This window comes from Delphinapterus leucas, chromosome 2 (genome assembly GCF_059928025.1).
Source record: "Delphinapterus leucas isolate spDelLeu-1000000601 "Yukka" chromosome 2, BTC_Dleu_Yukka2, whole genome shotgun sequence".
In the NCBI taxonomy this organism is placed as follows: Eukaryota; Metazoa; Chordata; class Mammalia; order Artiodactyla; family Monodontidae; genus Delphinapterus; species Delphinapterus leucas.
The window spans coordinates 77,142,182-77,167,207 of record NC_143130.1 but is presented as its reverse complement, the minus strand read 5'-3'; the positions used below and the strand labels follow the sequence as shown (position 1 = coordinate 77,167,207).

At 41.1% G+C, this 25,026-nt stretch overlaps 1 protein-coding gene across 4 annotated transcripts in view; it reads right to left on the bottom strand.

Annotated features, from left to right (window-relative positions):
- Positions 1-725: 725 nt before the first annotated feature.
- Positions 726-25,026, bottom strand: part of RORA (RAR related orphan receptor A) — a 723,379-nt gene continuing 699,078 nt past the window's right edge. For 3 of the 4 annotated variants that reach the window (XM_022579671.3, XM_022579672.3, XM_089904488.1), the window contains 8 exons: positions 18,159-18,300; positions 14,033-14,428; positions 8,170-8,291; positions 6,442-6,574; positions 5,673-5,780; positions 3,762-3,872; positions 2,712-2,824; positions 726-1,079 (listed from right to left, as the gene is read on the bottom strand). In XM_022579671.3, coding sequence (XP_022435379.1) covers positions 915-1,079; positions 2,712-2,824; positions 3,762-3,872; positions 5,673-5,780; positions 6,442-6,574; positions 8,170-8,291; positions 14,033-14,428; positions 18,159-18,300 — 1,290 coding nt within the window. In that variant the 3' untranslated portion in view covers positions 726-914. Of the gene's footprint in view, positions 1,080-2,711; positions 2,825-3,761; positions 3,873-5,672; positions 5,781-6,441; positions 6,575-8,169; positions 8,292-14,032; positions 14,429-16,035; positions 16,193-18,158; positions 18,301-25,026 lie in introns of those variants that run through there. The other variant, XM_089904507.1, reaches the window with a different exon arrangement.

The window sequence follows — 25,026 nt, the reverse complement described above, 5'->3', positions numbered from 1 at the left end:
AACTGACCCAAAAGCAAAGTACAATTTAGGGAGAGTTCTGTTTCTAATTCCAAATTCATGTGTAAAAAAAAAAAATTAATCCAACAGCGTGATTTCTAGATATGACCAGCCAGTCTTTTAAAAGTAATTGTGTAAACAGCAGCATAAATACCTCCCGACGTACCTTCCAAGCCTTCTCAGTTAAACTTGTGTTTCTGGTGCACATGCGACACGACAGTGAACACGCTAGCATTTAATTTAAAGAAAAAAGGTGCAAAATGAAAGTGCCTTATCAATTCAACAGGAAAAGCTACACCAGTAACTACATTTTATATTAATTAAAACAATATATAAACAATATCTCTTTTAGCTATATATAGTCTTCATGCCCATTTACCCTGTAATATATTATAATGCTATTGTTGCTAGTGCTATGGACCCTTTTCGTGCCATCCTGCTGACTGGCAATAATCGGTGAAAAAATAAAAACTTCCTTCATGAGACAAAGAGCAAGTTGTGCAAAGTAATGCCGCAACCTCCGCTATGCACACCAGTCACCGATTAGTGCTGGACTCTCTGTTGTTACCGACAGATGTAGAAAGTCTGTGGGCAGTGAGCTACAAAAAAAGGACATCCTCTGACTTTAGTACCCGCCTTCTGTTGTAAACAGAGGTCAATGATCAAGAAGTCGAGACAGAAAAAGGGTCCATATCTGTAGGCATAATGGAAATCATATGCATGAGAAAAACAAGTTCAACTTTTATTTGTTTTCATTGTTTCCCCTCCTTTGCCTGACCCCGATCACCAAAGGATGTGCAGTGTGTTGGCGCTCCAGGTCTGTGCAGGGCCATATAAAGTGTCTTGGTTAATTTGTTTGTTTGTTTGTTTTTCATTGTTTGAACTTCAGACATTCTAGAAGTGCTTGGGTGATACATTTACCCATCAATCTGCATTGCTGGCTCAAATTCTGAAGTGAACAATTCCTTGTATAATGGAGGAAAATGAAGTCGCACAATGTCTGGGTATATTGCTTTAAACGCCATTAGCTTTTCTGTATGTCGTCCACATAAGGCTCTTAATGTAGACACCTTGCATATTAACTGTAAGTGGAAGAAAGGACATAGGGTCAGGAGAGAAGAGACGTGAGAATCAAAAATCAGGGCATCTGGATCATCTTCAACATTGTTTACAACGGTGAAACACACCTGAAGCAACTTAAACGTCTAGTAATAGAGGAAGGGTAAAAATAAATGGTGATATAGTCATATCACAGAATACCAGGTATACACTAAATATGATTTTGAAGACAAATAATTTATAACCCCAAAACATGTTCATAAGCAGAAGAACCCAAGTGTCTCACCTCCTCCTCCTATTCAAACATGCTTTTTGCTCTACCATCCTGAACCCCGCCCTCTACCACTGGGGAAAAGGAAGACATGTGGTAATAGAGAAGTGGGCAAGGGGGCAGCCACCGGTAGGTGAGGTCACTGCAACTAGAGATGATGGCATCACCTACATATTTTATGCAAAATGAGTACTAGTCGACTCCAGTGACAACAAGTTTCTTCTGGAGAAAGAGCTCTGCCTAGAACAAAGCAATTCTGGGTCTGAGCGAAAGGCCCTGACTGGAACACAAAAAAAAAAATAGTCAGCAGGCCTGGTGGAAGTCTCAGCATTGACTATTTACCTGTTGAGTATAATAACATGACTTGCAAAAATGCTTTTTAAACTCTAAAGCACTGTACAGCACAAAATATTTATTATCTCCACCCAGAATAATCCTAAGAAACATTTTCACCAGAGCATCGATCTTGGCCATGTGTTAGGTGCTCTCTATAATCAAAGACCCTAATGGTACCCTTGCACTGGGGCAAGAAGATGGAGAAAAGTTCTTTTTCCTTCTCTTTCCCAATCCTGCCTCAGTGTCTCATTTAACAGGGGCAAAATCAAAAACAAAACCGCATTTAACTCCCCAACTTCCCCTTTCTGACCTAACCTAGCTATCAGGAGAAAAGAAAGAAAACAGACAGGAAGAAAAATCCAAACCTTTCAAATCATCTTCTGGAACAATAGAACACATAAAATAATCCAAGAAAGAATAGGGCTGATTTTTCTAAGACCAAATACATACTACTAGCACTATCACTGAAGGATATTATCATATTTTAAATTGACATCCTAATTATATTTTTATTAAGACAGTAATTAGCAAAAATGAAACCCTATGCTTTGAATACAGGGTAGTAATGAGAAATTGATGAAGAAAATACAAAAGTCATTTACTGTTGATTACTAATGACTTTAATGGAACTAGAACTAATATTAGAATAGATTAATTCTATTGTTTTAGTCCTTCATAACCTCGTCTTTCTAAAGTCAAAGATTTAAATTCTAAATTCTCTAGTTTATCTCACGGCAGGACATTAACTCTGCCTTCTGCCCATCTTTGATGGGATAGGTGGAGGATTTTTCAGAATGAATTAATGCTTCAAAAAAAACTCAATCATTGCTCTATTATTCCAGGACACTTTATAACCAATGATAATAAATAGAATTTAACCTGAATTTTGGCCCAAGATAATTTTTTGAAATGAGGATACTTCTCTCTTCTCAGTAGGCCATTGCTTATTGATACTTTTGGGGGCTGGCGGCATGACTTATAAACGTGGCTGGCGTGATCTGGGCAAGGGATAATTCAGCCTTGTCAGTTGGAAACCTTTGGTTCTCACCTTTGTTAGTATTCCATCTTCTCGGTGATTCTTCTGTAGGACGTGTTGAAGAGCTAGCTGAATTTTCTGTTGCAGCTTTTCAATTTTGACCTTTTCCTGCAGCCATGAGCGATCTAAACATGAAAAGCCATACTCCTGAGTATTCTTCCAACATGGTGTCAGAACACCCCAACTCCTCCTGACTCCTAGATACAGATTATTACACCACACTGCAGAGTCAGGGACTAACGGGCCACTTTCACCCCTCTTTCAAAATTTGCTCCTAAAGGAGTGAAAAACTGATCTAGGACAGTTACAAAACAGAGTGTTAAGCCTTTCCATCTTTACTGACACTTGAAAGGAGGAAGGATCCTCCCTTTCCAAAAAGACAGCCATTTAAATCTAAGGCCATGCTCGGACGAGCGCAAATGAAACCACCATGGCCCTTAAGCCTTTCTAATAGCTATGTTTCTGAATGACATACTCATATCAATCCTGCTAAGTCTTTCTGGCAAATATGAAAATTGCCTTAGAGTCTAAGGCAACTGAAATTGTCAAGAGAGTGCCAAATGAATTAGGGTTGTTAATTTAGGATAAAGTCTTTATGTTTAAGAATTCCAAAACGAAGTTAGCAAATTTGCAAAAGTGATTATCACCAAGAGGCAGTACTGGTTGAAAACATACATTAAATTCAGATAGGCTTGTGGATGACATCCAAATGGATTTTCTTTAAAAAGTAGAATGTTTTAAAAACCATGTTATCTTGGAGATTGGTGTGGAAAAGGGCACACCTACTCTACCACAGCATTTCTCTTGGTAGCAGGAGGTTAACTGTAGATGGGATTTTATTCAATTCTCATTTCTTAAGATTTTATCAGAATGGCATGAGGTCTTCTTAGAAGCGTACATGTATATGTATGTGTGTAGCAGGGGACTGTTGTCTGAAAAACTTAAAATTAGACTTAATAAGGGTGGCAGTCCCTCTGAATAGTCTATAGCCATTGTAAGTTATGTACTTGTAGAAATTCTTTACCTGGACAATTTAAAAACCATTGTATTTGGTTATCTTACCTGCTGACATCAGGACAAATGCAGAAAACAATGCAATTTCATCTTCAGTCAGGTGCATAGAACATAAACTCTTTCCAAATTCAAATACAAAGCTAATAAAGTCTTCACAACCTGCCAAAATTAAAGACAGGTTAGGAGTTTGGTCATTATCCTAGGAGAAAAATATGGAAGAAGGTGAAGAGGGATCTAGCAGTTGAAGATCAGAGGGAATAGTAATAACATTTCTATAGTTTAATACTTTCAAATGTTAAAAGAAAAATCAGTTTAGCCACCATCACCATTACCACCAACATCGCCACCACCATCATCGTCTGCAATAATGAGAGTGAACTTCTGTTGTGTGATTACTGTGATAGGTGCTGCTCTGAGAGGATTCTTTGGGGATTCTACTATTTCACAACAGCCCTATGGGGGAGGTATTATTGTTACTATCCCCATTTTAAAGGCAAGGAAATGGACTTGGAAAGAAAAGGAATGTGCTGAAGATTCCACAAGTAGGAAGTGACAGCCTGAGATTCAAAGCCAGCTACCTGACTTCAGAGCCCACACTCTTAACCAACAGAGTCTAACAGCTATAATCTAACTGAAATGTTAACGTCACTCATTTTTTTGTTTTCTACTCTATTCTATGTACAACACGCTTAAAAGTGAAAACAAGTGACACATTATGGTGGTAAAACCATTATAATTTTTTTTGTTTTTGGCCGTGTCACATGGCACGTGGGATCTTACTTCCCTGACCAGGGATTGAACCCATGCCCCGTGCACTGGAAGCACAGAGTCTTCACAAATGGACCGCCAGGGAAGTCCCTATTGTAACTATTACAGAACTGAAAACACAGAATGTGAAAGTCCCATAAAATAAAAACCCACCCCCACAAAGCTGGTTAAGTTGGGGTCTGTTCTTTCAGATTTCCATATTATGTACATATAGTTAAATGTCAACAGGCTAGGGGCTTCCCTGGTGGCGCAGTGGTTAAGTGGTCCCCCCCCAATGCAGGGGACATGGGTTTGAGCCCTCGTCTGGGAAGATCCCACATGCCACGGAGCAACTAAGCCCATGCATCACAACTACTGAGCCTGCGCCCTCGAGCCTGTGTGCCGCGACTACTAAGCCCGCGTGCCGCAACTATTGAGCTGCGTGCCACAACTACTGAAGCCTGTGCGCCTAGAGCCTGTGTTCTGCCACAAGAGAATCCACTGGAATGAGAAGCCCGCGCATCGTAAGGAAGAGTAGCCCCTGCTCCTTGCAACTAGAGAAAGCCTGAGCGCAGCAACGAAGACCCAACGCAGCCAAAAATAAATAAATAAAAAAAAGTGTCAACGGGCTCTCCTCAAGTATACATACCTTCCGTCATTTAATTGTTTTTAAAATCACTTAACATATCTTGGATACCGTCCCATTCTTCTTAATGACTTTGTCTTACTTTAAATTACAGAAATCTAAAATAATTTATTTTTAAAGTATATGTCACAGTTTCACTTAGCTATACTTTCTTTCTTTGATATCTCATTAACGGTTGCTATTTAACGGGTATGGAAGGGCAGACTTTTAGCTCCTTGCTTGATTTTATGTAGCAAATCACATCCTCTAGTTTATTGAATAATATATCCCCTGCAAACCTGGTTCTTAAAATCTGGAAGGGAACTGGAAGGATATAGAACATAAATTTCTTCGATTACCAATTAGATAAAATGAAACTCTAGACCCTTACGTGTAACATAGACAAAAAGCATTTGAGCTGTGTATATTTTCTATGGTGATTAACTATAAAGTAACATAGGTATAAAATCCTTTAACTCTTGTGTCCAAAAAACCAATCTCCATTTTGTTCAAGAAGAGCTTTCACCCAACTCCCATCTTTTCCCCTAGTCCTGATTTGAAGACAAAGCACCCAGAGATTTCCTTACCTAAGGATTTGAAGACGTCGGGGCCAGCATATTTCCCATCAAAGTACACGGTATTGTTCTGAGAGTCAAAGGCACGGCACATTCTGATAAATACCACCTCCAGAGAACCTGAGCAAAGGCAGAAACGGGGTGGGTTATTGCCTTGGTGAGTTGATTTTGACCACAGAGACCCCTTTCTGAGTCAATGGGGCTGGGCTTAACTAGCAGGCTCTCAGTCACCTTAGCTCTCTATTTAAAAGAGCAGAGTTCATTAGAGTAATTAAAGACTTGTGCCAAAGCTAAGGCCTGTATTACTGAAGAGAGACTGATTTATGAATTACTTCTTGGGCACTTCTCTGTCCTGCAATAATACAGAATCTCAGAGTTGCGAGAAAAACATGGACTCCTGTTATTAAAACAAACAAAAACCCAGGGATGTCTCTCTGAGTTCCACAAACAGCCTTCTTCCTAACAAACAGCTTACCAAAACCTCCTGAGGACCTGGGGCACAGAAACAAAACACAGGTGATGGTTAAAACTGTGGAATGCAGGTGTCTTTCAAATTGATCTTTTCACCCAGAGGAGAAGCAAAATGGAGGGAATGTTTCCTACAAATAGCTCAAAAACCTTAAAAAAAAAAAAAAAACCTCTCAGTTTCTGCTAAGAGAAACTGAGCTATTACCATTTGGAGAAAAACTGTTCTCGACACCTTCCTTACCAAGCATTTCTTTAATAAGCCGGTGAAAGCAGGTTAGTCAGAGATCTCAAAATTCACTTGCAAAGCACATACCTGCTTTGAGAAGCACAATTTGATCGTTTTGACACAGTTCCATAAATCCATCAATGCGTTTGGCAAACTCCACCACATACTGTATAGCTTCTGTAATTTTGATGGCACACAACTGCCACATTACCTCCCGCTGCTGTTGAAGAGGGAAACACATTAACATCCCCATTACCCATACCCTCGACACAGTTGTTTTAACTGTTCCTGTTGTGTAAAATCCTTCTTTGGAAATGGATCCAAAAAAGCTAGAGGATTTAAAAATAATCAGTTGGCCAGTTACTTCCGTTATAATGACTGCTTCCAAGTTCTTCCTGGTCTCCTCCAATTCCTCTCTTACCATTTTGGTGGCAAAGGGACAGGGGGAAGATGTTACGAGCACACATGCAGCAGAAGATGAAAACGGGAGTCAAGAAAGCAACTCACGCCACTGATTTAACCCTGGGCCATGGAGAGTAGCAAAGTAGAATCTCCTTATAAACAATTATTTTGCCTTGGGGAATTTCACACCACTTTACTGGGGGAAGGGAAGAAAAGGGGAGTCAGTTATATTTATTGTGCACCTGCTATGAGCTGGGTGCTTTATGACATCCTTGTCTCATTTCATTTTCACAAGAATGTTTTTCCATTTCCCATAAATGGACACAAATGCTCACAGAGGTTTCACGGCTAAGAGGTACTGGAGGTGGGATTCAAATCCCAGCATTTCTGACTCTGAATCCCATTTCACACACCTTGCTGCTGTTTATTGCTTTCTTGCTTCCCTTTGTAATTTTGGCGGCTAGTGCTACCTGCTATCTCAAAGGTAAACAAGGTGATGCGCTGCTATTCCCCCAACCTGTCCTGTTTAACTCCTTTTATATACCCACTCTCCAATTTCGTTACAGGCTAGCCTGGATCCATCTTGTTGCTCACTTATTTCCCCAATCTTAGCTTAAGGCTGTTTCTACCAATACAACAGGATGGAAGAAACACTGAATTAGGAACCAGGACTCTTGGTCTAGTCCTGATGTTTTCACTCTCAGCCATGGGCCAGGGGATGCTCGTTTCCTCACATGTAAAATGAAGGGGGGATTAACCTTGATAATCTCTGCGGTACTTCCTAAGCCTGAATTTCTACGATGACTGGGAAAAATCACAGCATTTTCTTTTACTAAAGGCAGAATGGAAAATTAAAAGCCCTCCTTCTCCAGCCCTGCCCTCCCATTTAGGTAATTTGTTGATCAGGCTGTTTTATAGAAAAAGGTAACTGGCAGTACTACTTGTCAGCCTCATGTTGCTAGATTCAGACTGGAATTAGAATCATAGCTTCCAAACTTTTTTTTACACATATTCTCTAAACTCCTCCTTTTAAACTTCGGAACCATGAGGCTGAGATTATTTTACATCAACTTCTGGACCGTGAAATCTTCCATTGCGATATCGGGACAAATCCCAATTCTTTGAGCCTTTTGGAAGCTCCTTAATCTAGCTCCCTGTTGACAAATGATAGGACATATGTGTTTAGTTATAGGAACAATAGAATCTGTGTGCTATTTCTGAAATTTCGCACACTGACATCTCAATAAGGTGATAAAGCCCCAAGAACGTGATCAGCTCTGGAAAAAAGATTTTTAAATAGAAATCTGCTATCTGATGAAAAACATTCATTCTTTGGTCTGTTTGTATTCAAACCTCCTGCACAAACACCCTTCCCAACATTGCCTCGATCTTAGGTAAAATTCTTCAGTCTACCTTGTTTTGGTAATTCTCAATCTCCTCCTGCAGAAAGGTCTGCCACGTTATCTGCTGGAGCTCTTCTCTCAAGTATTGGCAAGTTTCCAGATGTGATTTAGATATATTCTGTGCAAGGTGTTCTAAGGAGAAAACAGGAGATCACAACATGAAAAGCCAAGTTCTTCAGGGTTTTCCCTACTTAATATCTGATTTAAAAAGTAACAAGTATAAAGCAACATGGCTGAACCAGTTTTAAAGAGCTCGACATATTTAAGTAAGCAATTTGGAACTATTCTATATTTGGGGACATGAGGATAAAGGACAGGCAAAGCCAACATTTAGCAATAAGGCTTGGCATCTTCAAAGACCCTCCTGACCTGACCTTCTCTGTGCCTTTACACCAGCATCTGGGAGTGAATGTTGGAGTTGAAAATATTGACCTAGAGAAGTGTGAAAAATGACTGACACGACCTGTACTTGGTATTTTTATGAAGACAGATCTGCCATATACATTGACTGGTGGAGGATTACTCTTGAAAAATTAGAAAATGGTATTTGTTGGGGGACAACAACTAGGTATTTCTTTTGTTTTTCCTACAAAAATGGCAGAACAAGCATTACTGAAGCCTACTATGTCACTATATATACGTACATATATATATATATATATATATATATATATATATATATATATATATATATATATATATATATATATATATATATATATAGTGTGGTGGTTAAGAGATGAGATGGACTCTGGACCCAGACTGCTTGGGTTTGAATCTCAGCTCTGCTACTTAGTAGCTGTGTGATCTTGGGTAAGTTACTTAACCTCTCTGCGCTTAGGTCTCTTTATTTGTAAAATGAGGAAAATAGTACCTAATTTCCTATTTATCATAGGGCATCTGTGAAAATTAAGTGAGTTGAGCACTTAGAATAGAGAGGATAACATAGCATCTGCTACATAAACATTTGTTCTTATTATCCTGAAGTGTACCGAATTTGAAGACATTAAAAGAAACAGATGCCAAATAAGTTTCTCTAGGGACTTATAATTTGGTGAACATGTACATACATGCTGAAAGGACAATTCAAGACACTAGACAATAAAGCATGAAGTTGAATTCTACTAGAAGAGAAAGAAAAATAAAAACATAATAGGTGCTATCAGAGAGATGAGGGGAGTTAGGGGATGCTTCTTGACAGAAGAGGAACATTTGGATTGGCCCCTGAAGGAAGGGGAGGATTTGGTAGGCAGAGGCCAGTGTGTGAGGCAGTGGACCAGTTCCACGTTCAAGGGATGGTAGATGAAAGAATGGATATGGCATCTACAGGAGACAGGAAGATGTGATAAAGTGATGGTGTCAAAACAGAAATATGGGTAGAGAAGAGTCCACATCCTGAAGGATCTTGAATGTTGAGACTGAGAGTATGGACTTGATTAACAAAAGGAGTCAGGAGGAGTCTCAAGAGGGAGCTGACATGCTGAACACTGTATTTGGGGAAACAGAACAAGCAGTTTTGTCATTGGTGGACTGGAGGCAGGAGGATCAATTAGAAGGCTGCTGAAATCTAGATGTAAGGGACTAAGAGCTTGAAACAGGTTGCTAATAATTGTTATGGAAGGGAAGGACAACTCAAGAAGTATTTTAAAAGAAGAACTGACAAGACTCCAAGAATACAAAACCATACCCCAAAGTGATGCCCCTCCCAGGGTCTTGAATATATAATAGGAAAGTTATTTAAAACAGTGGTGCTGAGGGCAAACTTAGCAACACTAGTAAGAGTGTCTGTTTGGAAATTTGTTACTGCTTACGTCAAACAGAATCAGATTTGTTTGTGTGAAAACAGAGCAGGTTCACCTAAACAAAGCTCGAGACTAGAACCTCCTCAGAGATTCTGAAACACTGAAGCACAATAAACCTTAACAGCTCTACTTGGCAACACACAGACATGAAAACAACCTAAGTAAATATCATAAAACATAAACGAAAGAAAAAAAATTAAAGGAGACAGAAACTGAGAGAGAGAAAGAAATTATGTCTATGTCTTAGAGTCAGTGACGTGTGTGAAGAGAAGAGGGGAATAAAGACAAAATAATGGGGGATCAGAAACAAGAAAATAAGTGTGTACATAGTAAATTCAATTTTTGTAAATATGAAAGAAATGATGAAGGCAAAGTGTTCACAGGGAAGCTGGGAGAATCCTAGGAAGGGAAGAATGGGAAGAAGCTCACAGTATTCTCTTCCAGATCATGCTCTGTTTCCAGTTAATATGGTCAGCATCTTCTTGTTTCACTTCATCCTAAAAATTGTCCCCACCCATCCCTGCCTATTTGAGTCCAGCTTTTAGAAGCGACAACAAATGATGCAATGTCCAATGACCAGTAGAGGGCAGTGGCTGCATTCTCACCAGCTGCCTTTGATCAAAATTCATACTTGATTTGGCAAGTGTAAGATTTTAGACACTGTGCTGTTTTTAAGTCTCCATTTCAGCAAAGGAGAATATGGTCAGACTGAGTAAAAGCTAAGAAGTTAGTGTGGTCTCTCAGACAAACAGTCTGGAATAGTGAAATACCTTGGAACTAGGAGTTAGGAGACCTGGTTTCTGGTCTGAGCTCAGTTGGGTAACTCACTTTGTGACAGGCAAATCAGTTCACCTCCTCAACTATGATGGCTTCATCAGGACAGCCAAGGTCTAGATACTTCAGATGGAAAATCCTGTCTTCTGAGAAAGTCACAGATTTTCACAGTGGTATGGAACTTTAGGTATCATCTAGTCCAAACTCTCATCACTTTGTAGATAATAACATTAACAACGAAGATAAAAGTTAACACTTAGGTAGAGTTTACCATGTAAACTCTATATAACGTAGACTCATATAACAGACTAATATACCTACTACATCTATATATATATATATACATTATATATATATATATATATATATACACTGTGTATATATACAAATATCTTTTCTTAATCTTCACGACAACTCTAGGGGGAAGATACTAGTATTATCTCCATTTTACAGATGAAAAAACCAAGCCACAGTGAGGTAAAGTGACTTTTCAAGGTGTCATAGCTGGCAAGTGGGCGGTGATCCAAACATACACAATTTGGCTCCAGAGTCTATGCTCTGAATCTTTATAGTCCATGGGTAGGGAGACTGCAGCTTGCAGAGGTAACATGACTTATACTAGGTTGTACAACCTACAGCAAAGCTAGGACCACAACCCACAGAAGCTGACTTCTTGTCTCATGCTTTGCCCAACATATCTGTTATCTCTTATGTACAAGGCTTTAGTTATTAATTATAGTCATAAGTGCAGTCAGCTTTTTTATTTTTTATTTCTTTTGGCTGTGCAGCTCGGCTTGCGGGATCTTAGTTCCCCGACCAGGGATGGAAACTGGGCCCATGGCAGTGAAAGCACTGAGTCCTAACGCTGGACCGCCAGGGAATTCCCCAGTTAGCTTTTTTTAAAAAAGGAACCTAGGTAGTTTATCTGGAATGTATAATTCAGGTACTAAGTGTACATCAAGGGCAAAATTTCATAGCCAGGAATGCAGATGTATTTCCACTAACGGTAATGGATTAGTAGGTACTATTGTTGAAAGATAGAACTGAGCTTAGGATATGTTAATTTACAATTTATTTTCCAATTGCACAAATGGTTTCATTTGTTTCAAATCTGATGATAAAATTTAGCCTAAAATGAAGTCAAGTTAGTTAAAGAAAGAGTCGGACTTAAGCCCCCAAGGAAATGTCAGGGAACTTCAGAGAGCTTTGAAGAAGTAGCAGCAAGGTCTCTGGCTGCTTTTACGCTACTCTTAGCTCCTCAAACTATTTTGCACCTCTAAATGGGACAGAAAATCAGAGCTCCATTATATCCCTTTCAACGAAATTCTTGTTTAGTTTTGGGTTTGGGGCAAATCCTAGCGATAAGTTAGTTTTATTCATCGTGGAAAAAAAATGCCACAATTACGTGTGAAAAATCCGTAGCTTAGGAGAACATGGAGAATGGATGAGGGCACAGGGCTCTCAGACTCACTGGGAGGTGACAGCTGTAGAAGAGGAAAGGGATTTGTGGGTGAAGGAGGGGCTGGGGAAATCGGCTGCGCCACTTCTGGCTCCACTCAGGTATTAGTGCACATTTAGCCCAAGTGCCATGTTCAAGGGACACACTTAGGCCAAGCGGTGTGAGTTTATTTCTGGGTTGAACATTCGACAAGCAAATGGCATAGATTCACTAGTATTTATGATAAAGTAGAAGCAAACCTAAAGCGAGCCAGGTCATTTTTCACTGTATCATGTCAGTTTTCAATCAAATCCTTATTCATTTCTGAAAATTTTACTTTCATTACAGCTCTGCTTAAGGCTCAGTCAACCAAGATCTCACGACAAAAACGGAAGGTTTTTGTTCTAGTTCAAGAAAAAAAAAAAAAAAATCAAGCCTAGCTCTGGCTCAGCTTGGCTTCTAGTTCAGAGGTTTCTCTGTTAATCAAAAGAGCTGTGATACACCTTTAATGCTGTTCAGTGGTTAAAGACCAGGCTTAAAATGTCCCTGCTCCTGAGGATTTAAATTTAGACCCATAAAGAGGTGCTTGTGTAAAAACCGTAAAGAACATTCAATTTGTTCTATTTGGAGAAAGATTTTACTGGAAATATAAATTTCACTTTAAAAATGTTTTATGGGGTACAGAGGTGGAGAAACCGTCTAAAGAACACAACCGTTATTTCTGTGAACTAAGGACGTCTGTGCTCAAGTCAGAACCTGCTGGTTCTTTTCCATGTGAAGTCTTCCTTCTCTCTTCGTCTTAACTTAGTCATCTTCATAGCAACTAATTGAAATATCCCAAAGGATTATAACCTTGTGTGAGGAACCATGGGGAGGAGTAGATCAAATTCTCAAACAGTAAAGGTCCTTATCAAAGTTTCTCTAATAATAGTGCTGTACTTAAAAATCGATTAAATATAACAGAGGATGTTATAACACAACTTCCTTGAAATGAAAAGTTTTCCATTGTCTGTGTTAACATTTCTAGGTCACATCTCCCAAGAAGCACCAATGTCACAGGAATAAGGAAATGACAGGTTTTTGTGGGTTTTTTTTTTGGCATGGTGAGTCTTCTATGACATACATCAGTTTTGCATTAATATCCATCACCAAAACATTTTGGCAAATAAAGAAGCCAATTTCCCTTTAACGATTATAGAATGTGTCAGAGTTGCAAAACTTAGATGCATACGGGGACTGGGCAGGGATATAAATGCCGAGAGTGGGATGGGCCCATTTCAAGGCGTTAGGCCCTAAGTGGTACCAGTTGGTTGTTGCCATTCCCAAATGCTGGTCCAGTGTAACCAGATCATGTTTTTTTTTCCTTCCACAAGAAACTGAAAATCTGAACTTTCAGGTGGAATTGTCCAGGTTTAAAATTTTAGCAACCAATTCAAAAATTGTAAAGCTCTGCACTGGTCAAAAACCCATGTCTATGTGCCAGGTTAAGTCTGTGGGTTGCTATTTTTATAACTTTTGGTATAAAGCAATACTTAGAACATAACTAAATCAGTGGAGTTAATGGGGCCATTCCCTGAACTTACAGTTTTCTGTGGAATTTAAAGATTGCTTTAAGTTCATATTGTCTCAGCTCTGATGCTGAGAGGTCACTGAGTTTCTTGGATATATGATGGGAAACAGTGGACAGTCAAAACCAAGGGGGCAGGTTGGAATTATGAAGTGGTCCAAATGGTAAAGGTGACTCTCCCTTCTAGATGCATCATTTTAATAACATAACTCATTAAAGGAAAGTCAGACAAATCCCATTTCCTTCAAATGGCACAAGTAGTCCATCCCAATGGAAACACGGAAGCCATTACCTAGTTCTGCCATGGACACAGTTGGGGACGTCTCTCCATTGGTGAAAGAGCAGTAGGGAAAGAAGCCTGATGCTGGTGTGTAGTCACATATTGGTTCTGGTTTGATTCCGTTGATATCAAGACCTGACTGGTCCGGGGAAGGCTGTATGTCCAGGTAGAAGCTGCTGACGGCAGAGTCTGCCTTGCTGCCCTCGGGGGTGTGCCCGTCAATGTAGCTGCTGAGGTCGTCGTGAAGCTCCGTAAGCCCGTTGGCCGAGATGCTGTAGGTGGGAGTCAGCGGCTCGGCCTCTCCAGGCTGCTGTTGGTGGTCTCGCTGCTGCTGCTGCATCCGGTGTTTCTGTACTTCTGCGTACAAGCTGTCTCGTTGCTTTTTCGACATGCGGCCAAATTTTACAGCTGGAAGAAAAAAGCCAAGACACACCATATACAACACGCTTTTCTCCATGATCCTCTCCAACATGCTTTAGGAGTTCGTTTGACGTTGCAGACAATTCCATCAAAAACCACACAACCACAAAATAAGGACGTGATCCTGAGGTGAAAATAAATGGTCCCACCTCACACAGGCTTGTTCCACATCCCGAACAGCAAAGACACATCACAGAGGAGCTGCGTTTCAGAAACAGACCCAGGGCTGGTATAAGAGACCCAGAGCAATGACCACCTATGTTTTTGTGCTGTCACACAACCCCAGGCTCAGTAGGAGCTACTGAAATGCGACTTAATGGGCTTGTTCCCTCTCTACCCAGGTAGATGGTCTAGATGTTTCTTTTCCCAGTGTTCAGACCAAAGCACAGGGACGCACAGACTCACGGAGGTGTTACTGGGGCACAAGCAGTCAAACCTCAACTTGCACTCATTTCACTAATCCGTATGCTCACATGAGTTTCTTCCTGATCAAATGGCCAAATCTGGGGCTTCCTTGAGAAAGCTCAACAGACTGGACGAAGCATTTGCAATTCCATGAATTACATATCTTGAGTCTATGCCCTCTCTTGCTCCTGGGTCTTGAGGTCCCTGTGAGACCCTTGGACCTGCCTTTTTAAAATTATTATTATTCTTTTAACATCTTTATTGGAGTATAATTGCTTTACAATGGTGTGTTAGTTTCTGCTGTATCACAAAGTAAATCAGCTATATATGTATACATATATCCCCATGTCTCCTCCCTCTTGCATCTCCCTCCCACCATCCCTATCCCACCCCTCTAGGTGGTCACAAAGCATGGAGCTGATCTCCCTGTGCTATGCAGCTGCTTCCCACTAGCTAGCTATTTTACATTTGGTGGTGTATATATTTGTCCATGCCACTCTCTCACTTCGTCCCAGTTTACCCTTCTCCCTTCCCGTGTCCTCAAGTCCATTCTCTATGTCTGTGTCTTTATTCCTGTCCTGCCCCTAGGTTCTTCAGAACCTTTTTTTTTTTTTTTTGATTCCATATATATGTGTTAGCATACGGTATTTGTTTTTCTCTTTCTGACTTACTTCACTCTGTATGAGAGACTCTAGGTCCATCCACCTCACTACAAATAACAATTTTGTTTCTTTTAATGGCTGAGTAATATTCCATTGCATATATGTGCCACATCTTCTACATCCATTCATCTGTCGATGGACACTTAGGTTGCTTCCATGCCTTGGATCCATCTTTAAAGGACACTTTCTGCTGTACTCATTTAGCCTCAAGTAAAAAGAATATCAGAATTTTGGAAAGGGCAGACTCTGTGGAAGATCCCCATCGGGAGAATTTGTGTGTGCAGCCCTTCTCCGTGAGATGTGTCCCCATATTTAAAGTGGAACAGTGACTGGAGTAATTTTCCAGTTCATTTAGTATCCCAAATGATTTCTCCTAAAACACCCAGATAATTGAGAAAAAAAATCCTATGATTTCCTGGTCTGAACCCCCCACTAACCCATTTATTTCTCAGCCTGACTCTGTATGTGTAGATAAAGCCGCTGCTGGAGGGATTAAAACCTCCTAATTGATTATGGTTAAATTGATACCTGACCAGGTGGATGAATTCACCCATCTGACCATCAACATAATTCTATGACTCTTGGGGCAGGAGGCAGGATAGATGGAAGTGAAGTTGGGAATCAGGGCCCACTGTCCAGGCCAGCTGGTGGATCTTTTTCCTGCCAAGGAGGATGTGCTTTCATTCTGCACAGAGGAAACAAGTGAGCTGGATTCTGGTCAATTTCCAGTTTCCACAACTCAGGTGACAAACTTGGGTGGGGCTGGTTAGATAGCAGTCAGGCTGATGTAGGCTCTGAATTTCAGGCCTATAATTGTATAAGTCCCCAGATTCACTCCAAGTCCACAACAAAGTGTGCTGTCACTTATACGAGAAATCTCCACAAGGCATACTGAAGGTACTTAATTTTTTTTGAAAAGAATACTCTGGAACCCCCAAGGGGATTAATACCCATAGGGGAAACTTGTTCTGCTATGACTCTGAATTGTGTTTTAACTGTTTTCTTAATATTAACAACAGTAATCATGCTATCCCATAAGTGAAATGAATGGATCAGGCTTTTTTTGTTTTTGGCTGTGCTGTGCGTCTTGTGGGATCTTTGTTCCCTGACCAGGGATCGAACCCACGCCCCCTGCAGTGGAAGCCCAGAGCCCTAACCACAGGACTGCCAGGGAAGTCCCTGGATTGGGTCTTGAGAAAATACACACACAACTTGTGATTTTTAACTTACAGATTCGTAAGAGATATACCTAATTTTGTGAGTTTAGTGCCACTGGAAGATGAAATCTGCAGAGCTGCATATCACAGGATTTCTGAGAATACAGTGTGAGTTCTGTGACTTGCATCTTCCAATCCCCAAAACTTCACTTTGGTCCTACAAATTCTAAGAGGTCACCCTGTGTACAACTTGTGCCTGGGTGGGTCCACAGGCCCCAGGAACATCTGATTATGGGGAAAGGAGACCTTCAGAATGCCTGCCCAGCAGTCTGAAGTTATTTTTCCACAGGCTGAAACTCCATTGGAAGAGATGTTTCCTTCAAAGAGATCTCTCAAGAGAACCAGCCAGCCAGTATATTTGGAAAAGTCCTTAAAATGTATCCACTACACTAACTGCCCAATTTCCTTATATAAGAATAGTCTTGAAATCTGGTGTTGATTATTCCATGCACTTAAGACAGTTTTCCAGGAAGATCCTGAACTGTTTTGCAAATAAATGGTAGATGGTCTCTAGTTCTTAAAATAGCTTCTCTTAATGAAAAGAACATTTGTCACTTGGGCATGCTTTGCATTATTTTCACACATACTGTATGTACAAACGTTTGACTTTGGATCCAGTTAGCATAAAAGCTAATTCATCCCAACTGGCAATAACCTTGCTAGTGTAAGACATGTAACAATTAGCTCTGGCTTGTGTCTTCTGTGGGGAAAAATGCTTCTAGAAGGTATCCTTTTTAAGACCCTCAGGTTAACACTTACCTTCCATCAATTCATCCACATGTAATGTTTTAAACCAGTAGTCCCTAACCTTTCTGGCACCAGGCACTGGTTTCATAGAAGAACATTTTTCCACGGACGGGGGAGGGGGGAGATCAGGCGGGAATGCGAGCGATGAGGGAGCGGCAGATGAAGCTTCACTAGCTTGCTGGCCTGCCGCTCACCTCCTGCTGTGCGGCCCAGTTCCTAACTGGTAATGGTCCATGGCCTGGGGGCTGGGGACCCCTGTTTTTTTTTTTGCGGTACACGGGCCTCTCACTGTTGCGGCCTCTCCCGTTGCGGAGCACAGGCTCCTGACGCGCAGGCTCAGCGGCCATGGCTCACGGGCCCAGCCGCTCGGCGGCATGTGGGATCCTTCCGGACCGGGGCACGAACCCGTGTCCCCTGCATCGGCAGGCGGACTCTCAACCACTGCGCCACCAGGGAAGCCCAAGGGACCCCTGTTTTAAACGTCAAAAATCTGAAGGTGTTCTGACCACACAGACAATTCTCCTCCATGCCACCCCCGCCCCCAGCCCCCCATCAGCCAGTGAGCTGACTGGAATGGTTTATGGAGGAGAAGTAACTGCTGTGACACCCACAAAGCCGCCAGAGGAGGGAGGGGTGGAGGGGGTCGAGGGACAGAGGGGACATATTCTGGCAGATCCGGGTGCTCACCATCTCGAGACATCCCCACGGCAAGGCATTTCTGTAATCGACAGTGTTGGCAGCGGTTCCTACTGGTTCGATCAATCAAACAGTTCTTCTGACGAGGACAAGAGTAGGTGGCATTGCTTTGCTGACTTCTCCTGAAAAAGCCCTGTGATTCAGTTATGAAATAGAAAACAGGTTAGTGTCAGCTGGAGCTGAATGATACTAAAGGCAAGAAACGGAGCGCCACGCAGCATGCACATTTAATGGAGAATTAAACTGGTAGCACAATCATCCTGGAGACCATTAATGAAATTAAAGTCACTTCTTTTTCCTCGAGTAAAACTGATCCCCAGAGCCCAATCCTGTGTCCCTTACACATGCAAAGCTTTCTTTAACTGCAGCAGACAGCTGCCTATGTAGAAGGCACAGGATTGGGCCCTCTTCTTGGTCTCTGATGATCAAAGGCTGTGTGCTTAATGAAACGGTACCAAGGCACTTATCTTTAACCTTTATCTCCAAAACATTTTTAGTAGAATACACACAAAACACTCTTCTGGGGTGTCCAGAGATAAGAAGGTGCAGCCTCACCATAACACAGGTGGCTGCAATCCTGGTACACTGCTCATCTCAACCAGACCACGTAAATCCACCATCTTTTAGGCGTCTTCCATTCCTCAAGTCAGAATCTACTGCCCCAAGAAGTTAAGTGACACTTGGAAGGATTATCTTGGCAGATCAGTCAGACTGGGAATACTCTACCCTTGACAGTTTGGAAATATCCTGTGTTTAGAATCATGGCCTTGAAGATTGAACAAATCCAATCTGATGTTCATCAAGTTCCACTTAGTAAGCACTGTTTTGGAAATAAGGAGCTGTACTAAGATGCGTAAGGAGCACTGACCTCAAGGATTTCACTAATTCATTCACTCATTGATCCATTCATTTTTGCTGATTTCTTGAGCTGGATTCTTAGTAGCTCATTAATTTTCACTGCTGTTTCTTTTCTTAAAGCTGCAAGGGTTCCTTTTAGTTACGTTTTGGTAGCAACCCACAAGTTCTGCTATGTAGTATTTTCATGATTATTCAACCTGAAATCTGCTCTAGTTTTCAACAGCTTTCTTCTTTAATCCATACGTTCTTGAGAAGCACATTTTTAAAAGTTGAAGTATAGTTGATTTACAATGTTGTACTAGTTTCTGGTGTACAGCAAAGTGATTCAGTTACATATATATGTATGTGTGTGTGTGTGTATATATATACATATATATATATATAGTTCCCTCTTCTATACAGTAGGATATTGTTGTTTATCTATACAAGCACAGTTCTTAATTTCCAAACATATGGGGGGTTTGTTTCTGGTTATCTTTTGATTGTTTACTTATCTCTCAGTGGTTTTCCAAACTAGGGATGTACTCTGAAAAAAAAAAAAGAAGGTAACCAGAGTCATTTCTATGAAGCAGAGCCATGGAAGGTACACAAGAGTAGAGTCACCTTCAAATCTTTAATGGCAAAGACAGATGATCCCAACCAAGGGGACACTAGTGGAGAAGGTAAGGTAAAATCCTGAAGAACTAACAGAGTGACAGAGTGCTGGGCAAACTGATAAGAGCACTCTCTCACCAGAAGATTTTTCTAGAGGCCAACTTGGCAGTTCTATCAAACTCCTTAAAAACATGCCTATCCATTGAACCAGTACTTACCCTTTAAGGAATATGTTTTAAAGGAATGTTAAGAATGGTACAGAGATTTACCTACATGGATGTTCATCACAGCACTATCGGTAAGGGAAAAAAAAAAATTAGAAAGACGCTAAATGTCCAACAGTAGTGAATTGTAAGAGTCATACTGGATATCTATACATTCAGCAACCTTTAAAAACGGTGTTTTAGAAATACAATTATTGACATAAAAAGGTTATTAAAAATATACTTCTGAATAAAAAAAACAGCTAAAGAACTAAACACAACATAATCCAATTTTGTAGGGAAAATCCATATATTTAACATGGAAGAAACTTTGGAAAATTATGCCCTCGAGTGAAAAGAACAGCTGGCACTGGTTGGTGGGGGCATGAGTGATCTTAATTTTCTTTCTGTTCATCTGTGCTTTCTGATTTTTCTACAGTATGTGGGTAGAAAGGTATGTGAGCTACTCAGGAAGAACTATTCAGTACATCTGCTTTCTTCTGTGATGGCTGGGGACTTGGTGGATTAAGTCACGGTTATGATGGATATGACCTCAGTTCCCAGTTCTTTCCTTTTCGAAACCAACTTAGGATGGGAGGGACAGGCACTGACCTCTTACCACCTCTCTGCCAGGCTGCTCACTGACCAACATGGGCAAGGCTGGGGGCCCAGGGTCTCAGAATGTCTATTGTACTTCAAACCTCCCTGATATCAAGTCTGGCCTCTTCTGTGAGGCAATCTCTCTCTTCTCAAAATATCTAAAAAGCTGTGGGTTTTTTTTTTTTTTCCTCTGTTGACAAGAAAGTGAGAAGTAAAGCTTTCTTTGGGGCTTAGTGGAGAGAATTCAAGAAAATATAAATGGTAACAGAGGCAGATAATCCTTAGAAAGAGATACCAAGAGGTCCCCTGTCTAGGTATTCAGTTGAGTCGGAGACACATAATCTCTGTCAAGGCTGAAAGGTGTTTATTACCTTCTTGAGACTCCACCACCTTCAGACCCTCCATGTTTGCTGTCACTGCAGGTGCCTAGGATCAGGAATTATTTGCTTTTCCTTTAGCTGACGCTGAATTTTTCTTCTCCTTTAACTGAGGCTGAATGAGCCTGCTCCATTTCGTTCTATAATCGTTGAATATGAAGAATGTCTACACAATCTCTCTTTTTTCTTTAAATGGAACCAGTACTTGCAGGCTGCCAAGTTATCTCCCAGTACCTTGTCTGTAGACCGAATCACAGCATCTGTCACCTTTCTTTCTAGGTTCTTTTGTACCTTTAGTATTTCTTCTTAGGATCCTTTCCAGTTTCTCCACTTTCTTAAAAAATCTGAAATCCAGGACTAGACACAGCTCTTTTTTTTTTTTTTTTTTTTTTGCGATACGCGGGCCTCTCACTGTTGTGGCCTCTCCCGTTGCAGAGCACAGGCTCCGGACGCGCAGGCTCAGCGGCCATGGCTCACGGGCCCAGCTGCTCCGCGGCATGTGGGATCTTCCCGGACCGGGGCACGAACCCGTGTCCCCTGCATCGGCAGGCGGACTCTCAACCACTGCGCCACCAGGGAAGCCCCTAGACACAGCTCTTGAATAATGCTTGGATCATTATCAAAGGAAAAAAAAAGGCTACTCTTTAGTTTTCACATACTAAACTCAAGTTAACATCAAACCACCACTAATGAAATTCCAGGATGTTAGCACAGACGCTATATACAACCACTAGTTTGCTCTGCTACAAGAGAAGTCTGGGAGGGCATAACGATAATGATAATGATGATGATGATAAGAGAGATCTTAATGAGTGTCTATATTAATCATATCTTTTTATTCTGTATTTTTAATGCTTTGACATCTTGAGGTCTTGATAACCCAGGAGCAAATGACCCAGGAGAGATTATGCTCCCCAGGACTACCTAATTCCTAGAAATAGCAAACAACTTGCCTGGGAGCACACCTTTTACATGCAGACCAACCGATCCAGAGCCCTAACATCCAGCCACCTCCTCCGATGTTTCCCCCTCATTCCACCTGCCTCCTGACTGACCCTGGTGCTTTCCACTGTGGTCCTCTGTGTGGCATGCTGTGCCTCCTGTTTCAAGGGACCTATGTTATAACCAACTTCTCTTTTTAAAAATTTTTATTTTATAGTGGAGTATAGTTGATTAACAATGTTGTATTAGTTTCAGGTGTACAGCAAAGTGATTCAGTTATACATATGCATGTATCTATTCTTTTTCCAATTCTTTTCCCATTTAAGTTGTTACATAATATTGAGCAGAGTTTCCTGTGCTATACAGTAGTAGGTCCTTGTTGGTTATCCATTTTAAATATAGCAGTGTGTACATGTCAATCCCAAACTCCCAATCTATCCCCCCCACAACCCTTCCCCCTTGGTAACCACAAATTCACTCTCTAGGTCTGTGAATCTGACAAACTTCCCTCTTCACAGCAGTCATTTTTTGCCTATATGTCTCACCTACTTGATTAAAACCAATCCCAGGAATCGTTAAAACAGAGCTTATTATTTGCTAGGCACCTTGTGCTTTACATGGATTTCATCACGTAATCTTGACAAGAGCAACACGAGGCAGTTGCTATCGTTTTCCTGGTTTTTAGGTCAAAGAACCTGAGGCTTAGAGAGAGAGGCACTAGCTCAGAACCCCACCCACACCCCCGCCCCCCCTACCCCCCTGCATGGGGGTAAAGCCAGGATCTGAATTTAGGTGGTTTAATTCCAGAACTCACACGTTTATCCCTTTTGTTATTTTTCTGCTTCCTCTGGGTGTCAGAAGGATTCCCACTTGGGGGTTCTCATAGAAGGCAATCCTGAAAGGAGGCAGTGTCAAGACACAAGGTATGCATGACAAAAGAGCGAGACTGATCTGCTCTGAAATTAGCGTTTTCCTTCAGGTTAGCCCCTTTGGCTGGCCACGGCGCCAATGCCCAGGCATTTTACAGATTCCTCTTCTACTGCCACCTCCTGATGTGGGTTATTCACATGAGGAAACCAGTCTCACGATTTCGTGATTTTTCCCTCATTTCCGACTGGGAGGATTATGTCCCCATTTATTCAAGTTACTTTTACTCTGGCTTGTTTAGAAAACAAACATAACAACAACAAACTGACTTCAAGGACACACAATCACTATCATTAAAGATGTCTGAGAAATGCCATCAGTTGCAAGGCAAATCCACGAGGTTTTCCACATGCTCTTGGAGCGACAGCACTGAGGCTGGAACCAATGTTTGGAAAAGGACTACACTTCTTCGGATGCCTCAGCTTTGTTTTTTGTTTGTTTTTTATTGATGTACAGTTGATTCACGATGTTGTGTTAATTTCTGCTGTACAGCAAAGTGATTCAGTTTTACATATATATATATATTCTTTATTTAAATATTCTTTTCCATTATGGTTTATCACAGGATATTGAATATAGTTTCTTGTTCATGGATGCTTCACCTTACTCTTTACAACACCATTTATTTCTCACTGAGTCATTTGAGCAAATGACTGTGGAAAGTTCAGAGAATGGCAGTGCTAAGAACCAGAGAAGAGACCTTTCTTTTGGATTAAGTCGACAGAGTCATGCCCACAAGGCTAGCTATCAAATACCAAGTGGGAGGGGTCAGGTGGGGTTATAAGGTGAGAGCTGTGAAGGGAGAAAGAGGGTAAGCCTGGGTGACTCTGATACACTAAACTTTGCATTTCAGACAGAATGAGGTTGGTCTTCCTTTCCTGCTCCCTTTTTTCCCTTAAAAACAAACAAACAAAAAAACTTTTCATTTCAGTATTCCTTGGGGTTTCTCAGAGGATTTGGGCAGTTAAACTGATAAAGTATTTAAAGCTGATGAACACCTAAGAGGAGAAGGATTAGAAGAGCAAGAAAGAAGAGGAAGAAAGGGAGAAAGTGTGGTAGGTTCCTTCCTTTCTCAAGGGAGAAGTATGCTCATAAATGTAGAAGCAGGATCTTGACTGACTGGGGAGCAATCCTGGAGAGGGTCACACTGAGAAATGAGTAAGCTGAGACACCAGTTCTAGGGGCTGGGAAGCTTGAGGCCACACAGAGAGCAGTGACAGCACAAGGCAGCACTCGGAGTTTTGGGGTGGAACTGAGGAGGTATACATAAAGAAGAAAGTGCTGAAGCTGTGAGTCAGCTGGGAAAGATATTAAGTACACAATTTTGGAGTTTTATTTCTAAAAGCTGAGCTAATGAATGACTTCTTTGGCTTTCTTAAAAGTTCACTTTTTATGGATGTCAAGATACACGGAGATGTGCCATTATAAACATGGTGGGCTTGAGCAGAGAGGGCCACCATGATGAATTGCAGGGTAAGATACAGCACTTGGTGTGACTGCGGCACACTACCACCACCTAGTGGCAGCATACTCACATGCAGTTGTTGCAATACATTAGAACAATACAAACAGGCCTTTAGAGATGAAATGAAGTAGAGAGATTATCAGATTCAGTAGTTCTCAAACTGACGGTGTATGAGAATCACCCATGGAGCTTTTAGAAAATACACATGAGATCTATTGAACTACAACCTTTGGGAGTATAGTCGCAGGCATACAAACTAGTTTGAACAATGTGAAAGCACCATTTTTATAGGTCAAAAAAGAAGAAATGTCATTTTGTATGGCAAACATTTTAACAAAGCTTTCCGAAGACTCGGCTGCCTTCCCTTGTTAAGGTCTAGTTTTCTGATTTTGCAGATAACAAAAATGAAGCTCAGAATGGTAACTGACTTGTCCAAGGCTCTCCCATGGCTACATGTTAGTGCTGGGACTCAAACTCCAGTGCCCTAATTTTAAGTGCAGTGTCCTCCCACGTAAGCATCTCTCCTGCAGTGCTGGGCTAACAAAACCGATGTCACACAGTCTTGATTTCCTCACACATGTCAGCCTTCTGCCCCCATTCCTGCTGCCTCAAAGAGAACTCTCAAGTTTATCTCCCCTTATTTCACCAAGTCTTTCAAAGTGCCTTTCCTTGAGTTTTATTCCTGATTTCTGCCTCTATTCTCTGGAAAAAAAATTTTTTTAAATAAATAAATAAATTTATTTATTTTTGGCTGCATTGGGCCTTTGTTGCTGCGCGTGGGCTTTCTCTAGTTGCAGCGAGTGGGGGCTACTCTTCCTTGCGGTGCGCGGGCTTCTCATTACGGTGGCTTCTCTCGTTGCAGAGCATAGGCTCTAGGCGCGCAGGCTTCGGTG